Source organism: Mirounga leonina, unplaced genomic scaffold (genome assembly GCF_011800145.1).
Source record: "Mirounga leonina isolate KUSES-001 unplaced genomic scaffold, KU_Mleo_1.0 Mir_101664, whole genome shotgun sequence".
In the NCBI taxonomy this organism is placed as follows: Eukaryota; Metazoa; Chordata; class Mammalia; order Carnivora; family Phocidae; genus Mirounga; species Mirounga leonina.
Window position 1 is genome coordinate 16,616,345 of NW_023270175.1, and position 10,543 is coordinate 16,626,887.

The 10,543-nt window shown below is 43.2% G+C and overlaps 2 protein-coding genes across 2 annotated transcripts; one reads left to right on the top strand and one right to left on the bottom strand.

Annotated features, from left to right (window-relative positions):
- Window positions 1-7,433: 7,433 nt before the first annotated feature.
- LOC118011462 (DDB1- and CUL4-associated factor 12-like protein 2) lies at window positions 7,434-8,878 on the bottom strand. The gene has a single exon (XM_035006288.1). The coding sequence runs from the start codon at window positions 8,876-8,878 to the stop codon at window positions 7,487-7,489; it is 1,392 nt and encodes a 463-aa protein (XP_034862179.1). The 3' UTR covers window positions 7,434-7,486.
- On the top strand, window positions 8,877-9,317 carry LOC118011037 (protamine-like). The gene has a single exon (XM_035005618.1). It carries the CDS (start codon window positions 8,877-8,879, stop codon window positions 9,315-9,317), a length of 441 nt encoding a protein of 146 aa, XP_034861509.1.
- The last annotated feature ends 1,226 nt before the right edge of the window (window positions 9,318-10,543 follow it).

Here is a 10,543-nt window from a genome sequence, read left to right on the forward strand (position 1 = left end):
AGAGACACACAGTTAACCCTTTTGGGTATATTCTTACATTCTTACATATACTGTATACGACTTCCTCTTATCTTCCTCCTCCTATTTTTAACCAAAAATGGATTATAATATGCATCTGGTTTGCAATTTGCTTATTTCATCTAACATTATCAAGGCTACTTCTCCATGTTAGTACATAAAGAATGAACTCCAGAATTTTAACAATTGTATAGCATTCCACTATTTGGAGAAAAGTCCAACTAGACAAGCTCATCCACGGACAGCCCTCCAACTATGCTTGCCACTTCAAAAATCACTTCTGTCGGGACACCTGGGTGGCTCAGTTGGTTAAGCGTCTGCCTACCACTCAGGTCATGATCCCGGGGTCCTGGGATAGAGTCCTGCATCGGGGTCCTTGCTCAGCAAGGAGCCTGCTTCTCCCTCTGCCTGCTGCTCCCCCTGCTTGTGCACTCATTCACTCTCTCTCTGACAAATAAATAAACAAAATCTTAAAAACAAAAACAAAAATAAAAATCACTCCTGCTGTTGATGTATGTCAAAATATAGCATGGAATCTTTGTGGGAGATTCTCTGTGAAGACTGGCTTCCATAAAAATGGCAGCATTCTCATAGTTGTATCTTAGGCTTGTGGTAACCCTGCTCAGCTTTATTTGTCAAAGTGAACCTATCTGATTTCTGTTTTCCAGAACATTGTCAAATATCTGATCTGATAATGGCACTCTTTCTTATAGCCCGAGCATGGAGTTATTCAATTTAAATAACCTTACTGTCACTTCTGTAAGATTCTTACAAGGAAGTGTCTGTCATTTTGAACCACAAGCTCTACTGAATTGTTAAACTGATTAGTTTTGCATGTGGTTAACATCACCTTTGATCTGGATTACTGCAGTGACCTACTAAATGATGCCCCTCCTTCCTTGTCTTTCCCCTACTACAGTTTACAGTATATTATATCTACACAGCATCCAGGTTTCCTTCTAAAACATAAATCATTTCATTTCATTTCATTTCATTCAAAGTCATGTCCAAGACTCTTATAATTACTTATAGATATCTGCATGATATCATCCATTACCTCTCTGGCCTTACCCCTTTCTTCATGCACTCTGCTCCAAAAACACTGGTCTTTCTACTACTCTAACACACACACACACACATGCATACACACACACACACACCAGGCATGGTCCCACCTCGTAGATCTCTGTACTTGATATTCCCTCCACCCGCACACCCTCTTCTCTGATATAGCTGCATAGCTCACTTTGTACTTCCTTCAAATCTCAGCTCAAAAGTTAATTTATTGACCAGGCTCTAACAACTTTATTTAAAATTGCATCTCACCCAGAATTCCTAACCCCTATTCCCTTTTGGAATAGAATAGAAAGGACAGAAATAAACCCACACTTATATGGCCAATTAATTTATGACAAAGGAGCCAAGAATATACAATGGGGAAAGGACAGTCTCATTAATAAATGGTGTTGGAAAAACTGGACAGCCACCTGCAAAGGACTGCCACTATCTTATACCATACAGAGAAATCTATTCAAAATGGATTAAAGAGTCTACATCAAACTAAAAAGCTTCTGCATTGCAAAGTGAAACCATCAACAAAATGAAAAGCCAGCCTATGGAATGGGAAAAAATATTTGCAAATCATATATCTATCTGATAAGGGGTTAATATCCAAAATATATAAAGAACTCATACAACTCAATAGCAAAAAGTCCATTAAAAAATGGGCAGAGGACCTGAACATAATTTTCCCAACAAAGACCTACAGATGGCCAAGAGACACATGAAAAGATACTCAACATCACTAATAATCAGGTACATAAATGCAATCAAAACCACAGTGAGATATCACCTCACACCTGTCGGAATAGCTATTACCAAAAAGACAAGAAGTAACCAGTGTTGGCAAGGATGTGGAGAAAAGTGAACTCTTGTGCACTGTTGATGGGAATGTAAATTGGTGCAGCCACTATGGAGAACAGTATGGAGGTTCCTCAAATAATTAAAAATAGAATTACCACATGATCCAGCAATTCCACTCCTGGGTATTTATCCAAAGGAAACGAAATCCCTGACTCAAAAATATATATGCACCCCCATGTTCATTGCAGCATTATTTATAGTAGCCAACATATGGAAAAAACCCTAAGTATTCATCAAAGAATGAAATGATAAAGAAAATGTGATATATATATATATACACAAACACTCACATACACACTCACACACACACACACACACACATACAATCGAATACCATTCGGCCATAAAAAGGAGAGCCCACCATTTATCATGGATGGACCTTAAAGGCATTATGCTAAGTGAAGTAAGTCAGATAAAGACAAATACCAAATGATGACACTTATATGTGGAATCTAAAAAACAAATGTGCTTATAGACACAAAGAACAGACTGGTGGTTGCCAGAAGTAGGGGCTGAGGGGTAGGTTAAGTAGGTGAAGGGAGTCAAAAGATACAAATTTCCATTTATAAAACAAATAAATCCTGGGGATGTAATGTACAGCATGATGAATATAGTTAATAATACTGTATTGCATTTCTGAAAGTTGCTAGGAGAGTTAACCTTAAAAGTTTTCATTATAAGAAAAAAAATTGTGTACTGATGGATGTTAATTAGACTTAGTAATCATTTCACAGTATATACAAATATTGAATCATGTTATACACTTGAAACTAATATGTTAATTATAACTCAATAAAAATATTAAAACAAAATTGCATCTTCCCCAGAATTCCTATCCCCTATTCTCTTTTACCCTGATTTATTTTATTTATTAGGATTGGAAACCATCTGACATACCATACATTTACTAATTTGTATGTTTATTGTCTCTTTTCTTCTCAGTGGACTGCAAACCTTATGAGGGCATCATTTGCTTATCTTGTTCACCATAGTATCTCTAGCACCTGGAACAATGCCTGGTATATGGTAAGTATTTAAGAAATATTTGTTGAATAAGCAAATAAGTAAAAATAGAAAAGTATTGATGTTTCATATATTAATTTCAAAACTGAATATCTTACTACATTATTTCATTGTTTCTAACAATTTTTTCAGTTGACTAGTTTGGATGTCTTTTTACAGTCATATCATCTGTAAATAATTATAACTGCTTTCTCTTCTCCAATATTTATACCTTTTTTCTATCTTTTCTAATTTCTGTATCTAGAATTTTTATAATATTAAATACTGATGGTGATTGTTAGAATCCTTGTTTCATTCCTTACTTTCATTGGAATTCTTCTGATGTATCATTTAAGAGGATTCTGGTTGAGGTTGGAAACACAACACACACACACACACACACACACACACACCCCCATATGAAGACTATATATGCTCATACTTTACTAAAGATTTTATCAAGCATTTTAGTAGGGTTTTATTAAATTATTTATTGGAATTTATTAGCATGAACATGTGTCTTCTCATTTGACCTGTTAATATGATACATTGCAAAAACAGACTTCTCAATAATGAACACTCCACGTTCCACGAACTAGCTTCACTTTGTCATGGCATAGTTTCCTTTTAATACACTGATGGATTATACTCAGAGTTTTTTAAGGATAACTTGCATTTATTTATCTCTATATGTAAATAGGTCTCTTCATTTGGTGTAATTTTAGTCGTTTGTTATTAATATTTATTTTGGCTTTGTAATAATAATATAATATTAATATTATTTTGGTCTCATATAGAAAAGAGTAAACTTTACTCTTTATGCTCTGGAGCAGCTCAAAATTAAATATTCCTTGACAATATGAAATAATTTATTTATGACACCACCAGGCCTAGCATGTGTATTATATGCTTATAATTATATGTTTAAGTGTGTGATTTTCTTAGAGGAAATGGCAGATTAAAAAAATAACATTCACAATTTTTTAGGGTTAATGGTCTGTTCTGGTTTCATATTTCTTCTTGGAAAATGTTTAGTTATTTATATCTTCTGATAATTTTTTTTTCACTCAGATTTTACATTTACCAGTCTAATAAATAAATCTGTACCCGTGATTATTTCTTCTTTCTCTCTTCTAATTCATTTGTGCTCTTGTGATTGTGATGCTGAGGAAAGGAGCATCTTCCATTGGACACCTCTTTTGTCCTTTGGCAGCCTGGGAAAATTGGCAGAGATCTGCACCTGTGGCATTGGGGAGGAACTCAAAACAGGAGGTAGTTGCAGCTGGTGGTGAGGTGATACTCCACCTCCGTGAGGCTGCCAGGCCTTCAGCATGACTGCCAGAGATGCCAATGCCAGCAAGCCCTTGGAAGTGCTGGAGACATCCCAGACCAGCAGGCTAAGTGGTCCAGAAATCACTATGAAGTTCTGCTTTGTGATGAGGGTCTGACTTTCCATTCTCCAAGAAGGTACCAACAGTTGACCAATGAAATAGCTTAATTAGTGGACAGATGTGAGGTCCTAGGTAAATATTTAGGGAGGATATCTGGGAGAAAAACTGCCCTTTATGACTGGGGTTAAGACTCAAAAATACCTGCAAAATTATTAAAATTATTATAATTTTAGTATTAAAGAAATATTTTGCTGTTTCAGCTTATGTGGTAATAGCGTTTGAGTAAAATAAGCCTCTTCAATTTTATATTCCCTGCACCTCTATTTTTTTTCTTCATTAGTTTTTAGGATCCTTGATAAACTTTTCTATTCTGCTTGCTTCCAAAAGGGAGAGTTTCCCAACATTTCATTTCACTCACCTTCCCAGCAGTGAGAAATCTCATTCTGGGATATATAGCCATCTCTTCACTGGGTATGTTCTTCTGATGTAAAATAAACACTTCGGATTCAGCATGTCACAAATTGAGCTGATCACCCTCCATATATATCCTCTGTGCCTATATTCTCTATATTCACTTGTTGCCACTATGCATTTACATTCAAGCCAGCGCCTTAGAGTCCACCTAAATTTTTTGGCTTTCTTCCACCTTCTACCATACCAAACACTGTTCATTTTATTTTCCCCATTTTTCTAATAACTTCCTCCCTCTCCACACTTACCTCAAATATCCTAGTTCAGGCTCTCATTATCTCCTTCTAGGATTTTCTTTAGTGACATCTGATGTATTGAATACAAGTGAAATGAAGGTGCAATATACCAGAGAATCCTACTAGGTCTAGCTAAGAATCTAAGGAACGTAGTACTTTGTAATCTATCTCCAAATACATGAGCCTGAACTGTAGGTGTTCTCTGCCTTTGGTTTGACAGTATTTTTATTTTTTGCCCTCATTTCCCCATATTCTTGATCTTTGTTTCAGAACCTACTTAGTATTCTGACACAAATCTAACCCAGCCACAGTGGCTTGGAAAGGATCAAGATCAAGCAGATATCTGATTGTCAAAAAGCACAGAGTTTGATGACACATGTTTGGCAAAGGTGTGCAGATGTGCATACGCTATTTATGGGAGGTTAAGTTGGTAGGACCTCTTTGGAGGGTAATTTGGCAATGGCCATTAAATATAAAATTGATCCAGCAATTCCATTTCTAGGAATTTATCCTGCAGATATGCTTACACATGTGCACAAAAATGTATGCACCTAAGTAATCACTGCAGAATAGTTTATAGTAATAGAAAATAAGAACCAATATACATGCTCATTAAAGGTGTAATGATTAAAGTATGTTCCAACCATATAGGGGAATACTATACAATTAAAAGTAATTAGGTATGTATAAGGTATATATAAGAAACAATCTCTAAAATTTTGTGATAAAAGCGGCACAAATATGTGCAGCACATGCTGTCATTTCTATAAAAATTGCATACACATACATATATGCTTACATATGTATCAACCATCTCTAAATGGATACAGATACAAAATGTACTGCTTGTGATCTATGGGCAAGAGATCAGGGATCCTAGGGTATGAGACTTACTTTTCACTGTACACTTTTTATACGGTATGATTTTTTGGTCATATGCATGTATTACTTAATTTAAATAAAACAAAATAAAAATAAAGACCAAGTCTTAATAGATGTAGTTTAAAATATTAGGAATATGTGCATATGTAAAATGGTATACATATATGCCATTTCCTCACATGGAAACATATACATACACCAATATACAGTATATGTGAGTAGGTAGCTATAAGCACAACATGTACTTGTTTCATAAATAAAAAAGTTTGTTAAATCATCTTAAAAACACAAGATACCTAATTGTACCAACCTATAGCAAGTATATTTCGATAAGGTATTCAAAATGTTATTTAATCTTTTAACCCATGACAATAGCATAAGTTTGCTTTTCAAAAACAAATGTACACAGTTAATGTGTGCACAGTTGATGTTTCAGCCTCAGTTTCTCTCCTGGAAGATTTTGACTTTGATAAATATATTCCTAGAAGGACAATTAAGAAAAAATAAAGTGTATATTGAACCATTCAAAACTTTAACCTAGCACTTAATTGCTAAAATACTAAACATGTTTTATTTTTTTCTGCAATATATCACATACTCAAATCCAGATAAAAGAATTATCCACATAAACAATAAAAAAGTTGTGAACAATATCTGCATTGAACACAACAGCTGACCTTTCTCTGTAAATGGCTGCCTGCATAGTGTTACCTAATCTTTAAAGAAATGTTCACCCTAAAAAGTACTTCCCGATTGTCCTGCCACTTATAGGCCAGTTTTGATTAGCTATGGAAATCTGTAGCATAAATGCTACCCAGGAAAGCAGGCCATAATATAGCAGCTTTAAACAAGAAGGCTGAGGGCCTGGGGCTATTGATGCTAAATTTTACTGAATAATCAAAATTGTGATTAATAGGATGACCACCACTGTAAAATTTCTTGATTAAGAAAACGTATTTTTAAATATTTTATGTACCAAAAATATACAAACACCTAGGTTCCAAAATCCAAATGAAACAGGCGCCAAATGGTGGCAATCTACATCTTGAAATGCATTTTCTAGAGCAGGGCTAAACACCTGCCCTGTTATATATATGATGGGTAGTCCCTCCAACCAGCCCAAAAGATACTTTTTGGCACACATTTTCCCAAAATACCATACATATGAAATGTGTAGAAGACCTGAACATACTGTTGAAATACCGGTAAAATTGAAGTACTGAATTGTAGTGGGAACCATGTCTACATCACCCCAAAGAAAAACCATATGTCAGTCATTCAGAGAACACAATTAAGGATTAGACAAAATTCTTTGTAAGAGAAGGCAAAAAAGATGGTTGTGTTGGGGGAGGTACAGAAAAATGGTAAGCCAAGTTTTGATTGCCCAAAGATCACCTTTGCTCTCTCTCTCTCACACATACACTACGGACAGGTAAGTTGGGCACTTTCCACCTGGAAGACAAGCGTCACACTGAGTTAAAAAGCACAAACACGGCGTGAGGAAGGAAAGTGAGAGGGGACTGGAAGGTAAATCTGGGCACTTTGAGAACACAGGAGCCATCCTTAGCTCCAGAGGCCTGCGTAGTTCCCATGGAGGCCTGAAGGGAGAGGTCCCCCAGCCACGAAGAGCTTCATCTCAGGCCAGTTGTAGCAGTGGGTGTAGAGAGCGTTGGGGAACTCGCCGATCCCACCGAAGTAGTTCACCCACAGGTCATCGTGGTTGAGCCAGCCCCTGCCACAGGTGAGCTTGAGCTTCCTTCCTGAGGGCCCGGGAGAGGAGTCCGGGCTGGCTGAGGCCCTCTCCTCCAGGAACTTCTGGGCGCGGATGTCATAGAAGAGCAGGGAGCCATGGCCCGTGCCCACGGTGATGATATGCTGGTAGAAACTCAGCGAGCGCACACCTGTGCCGCCCTCTCGGGAGCACAGGGGCCGGATATTCTGCTGACGTTGGCGCGGATCTAAGAAGGAGACATGGGACTGGGAGCCCACCGCGTACAGGGACAACTCATCACAGTAGGTCAGGCACACGTTCTCTCGGCAGTAGGGCAGCCTGATGGAGAGCAGCCTGGACAGAGTGCTTCGGGCTTTCCACAGGTGGAAGTAGCCGTCCAGGGACACCGCTCCCAGCTCCTGGTTCTTGCCGCTGAAGGCCAGAGCCCGCACCTTGCGGTTACTGGGGCTGGTGCTGGACCTGGGGATGGTCTCCATGTCCCTCGGACGGATGTGGGCGTACACAGGAAGACCCGCATCATTGTGCCAGGCGATGCTGCCGCTGAACATGTCGGGATCCATCCGCCACAGCGCCACTGTGCCGTCGCGGGAGCCGCTCACAGCCACTGTGTCACTCATCCAGGCGATGGTGAAGATCCAGTCCTTGTGGCCATGGCGGTCGCCCAGGCACACGGGGTCCAGGGTGGGCAGCTGGTAGACGGCCAGGCTGTTGGGGTTCTCACCCCCAGTGGCCAGAAGGGTCTTGGAGGGATTCAGCTCGATGGCGTGGATGCCGCAAGTCGGCTGGGCCCGGGCCAACCAGGGCCCCCGGTCCCGCATCAGGGGGATGCGCGTGATCTGGCCCGAGTGCACATCCACCACGAAGAGGGTGTTACACTTGGTGCCACACACCACCTGCCTGGCGTTCAGCCACTGCGACGCGAACACCTTGTTGAGGGTGCCCAGGGCCAGCTCGCGCTCCCTCAACAGCTCGGGCAGCTTCTGCACCGCATAGCCCCGCAGCTCGCCCTCGGAGTCCGAGATCCCGGAGCCGCCCCAGGCGCCCACCTCGCGGCCCTTCAGGTAGTGCACCAGCGAGCGCCGCGTCGCCGGCCGCTTCTGTTTCTTGGGCAGCAGCGGCCCCTCCGCGTCCGCCGCCGCCAAGCCCTGAGACGACGAGCTCGCGGCGCCCGCCTCGATCGCCGGCGCTTTCCGCTTCCTGCTACCTGTTTGCTGCGGGGCCATGGTGGGCGGCGGGCGAGTGGCCGCGGCGGCGGCCGCGGCGGCGGCGCGACGGCGGCGGCGGCGGCGCGTGGCACCCGTGTTGGCCGTGGCGGCGGCGGGGAGCGCGGCGCCTCCGCGTCAGCCGGGAGCTCGGGCTCTCAGGGCCAGGAGGCGGGCACGACCGCAGGGCGCGGAGCCTACCAAGCTCGGGACGCGGCAGCGACGAAGGAGGCGAGGGCGGCGAGGGCGGCGGGCCGGGCTTGGAACGCGGGCCGGAGGGAGCGGGGCCCGGGCGGATCGAGGGCGGAGCGCGAGAAGAGTGCGGCGGCAAGGGCGGCGGCGGCGGCGGCGGCGGCGGCGGCGGCCGCCGGGATCTAGGCTAGGGCGGGAAGTGCGGCCGGCGGGGCGGCTGGAGCGAAGTCTGAGTGGGACGAGGACGACGCTGGGGGACCGAGTGTGAGGGGGCGGAGGCAGCGGGAGGAGCCGGCCAAGAGCAAGCGGGGAGCGCAGGGTAGCACACGCCAGACTGGGAGGGGTCGGAGGGGGGCGGGAGTGGGGGATGGAGCCCGCGGTGGGGAAACTCACCCAGGGCCAGCGCTCAGGGATCCCCAGCAGTCTCCGGAGGACACATCCTAGTGCGCCTGCCCAGGTCCTCTTGCTATCCGCCTCCAGGGCGTTTCACTATCCTCAGGATAGCAATCAACTGGCCTTCTTAAAATCCCTACTTAAGTAAAATCTGAAAGCTAAAATAAAGTCAAGTATGAAGCTAGAAGGAGCTCTAACAATTATATGTTATATGCACAAACGTGTGCTTAGTGCAATCCCAGGAGACCATTTACTACAATTAGTTCAAAGACTAAGTGCAGCAACCCTGAACTTGACAAAGAGTGGGGATGTTTAGCAGAGGCAGGAAGACCCCCCCCCCCCTTAGATCTGTCCTTGCAGCATACCTGTCTCAGCCCCTCTGCTGGGAGTGTGTTATAAATTTTCAACCAATTTCTCCTTAATTCTCAAATTGAGGTCCCTGAGTTTCCGCAACAGAATCCCTAAGGGATGTGTTCCAAATGTAGTTGCCTAGGCCCCACTTCCTGCCAGAGGTGGAGTGAGGACTCTATAATCCAGGGCAGCCTCAGGAACCTTGAGGACTGCATTGAGGGTGGGGCTGGGGGCTGGGGGTAAGACAAGGGTGTTCCTCCATTGTGTTGGGTTCTCTTGAGCCTTAGAGAGGAACTGTGGAGTGGAGTGGAAGAGGTACAGGAGAAGGATACCTCTTTTCCTGCTCCAGGGAGGAAAGGTTCAGTCACCATTGTCGGTCCCAGAAGGAATCCCAGGTTCCTGGGCATAGCCTTGTCTTGCATGGGAGGGCCCCTGGGGCACTGGTAGGGAGGAATGCATGGATTTCCATAGGCACAGATGGTGAAGAACTTTCCAGAAGGACTTAACCACATAGACACAACGGTGGAATGTTCAGATTATGGGTTTAGCAGTCTCAGAATTTGGATGCTCCCTTTCTGGCTTTGCAGCTTCAGAGCAGCCAATTTGGTTGGCAAGCCTATATTTAGACGTGTTCAATTGCACAGTGACATGAGTGGCTGGTAGCTGACACCAGCTCTGCAGACACCCCAGTCTTCCTCTCCAGAACTTGGTTTGCTGAGTGGGTACATGTGAGGAGGTGAATTAACTTTT

Coding starts and splice junctions, on each gene's coding strand:
- LOC118011037 (XM_035005618.1), top strand. CDS start 8,877: ATGGTGGGCGGCGGGCGAGTGGCCGCGGCGGCGGCCGCGGCGGCGGCG.
- LOC118011462 (XM_035006288.1), bottom strand. CDS start 8,878: ATGGCCCCGCAGCAAACAGGTAGCAGGAAGCGGAAAGCGCCGGCGATC.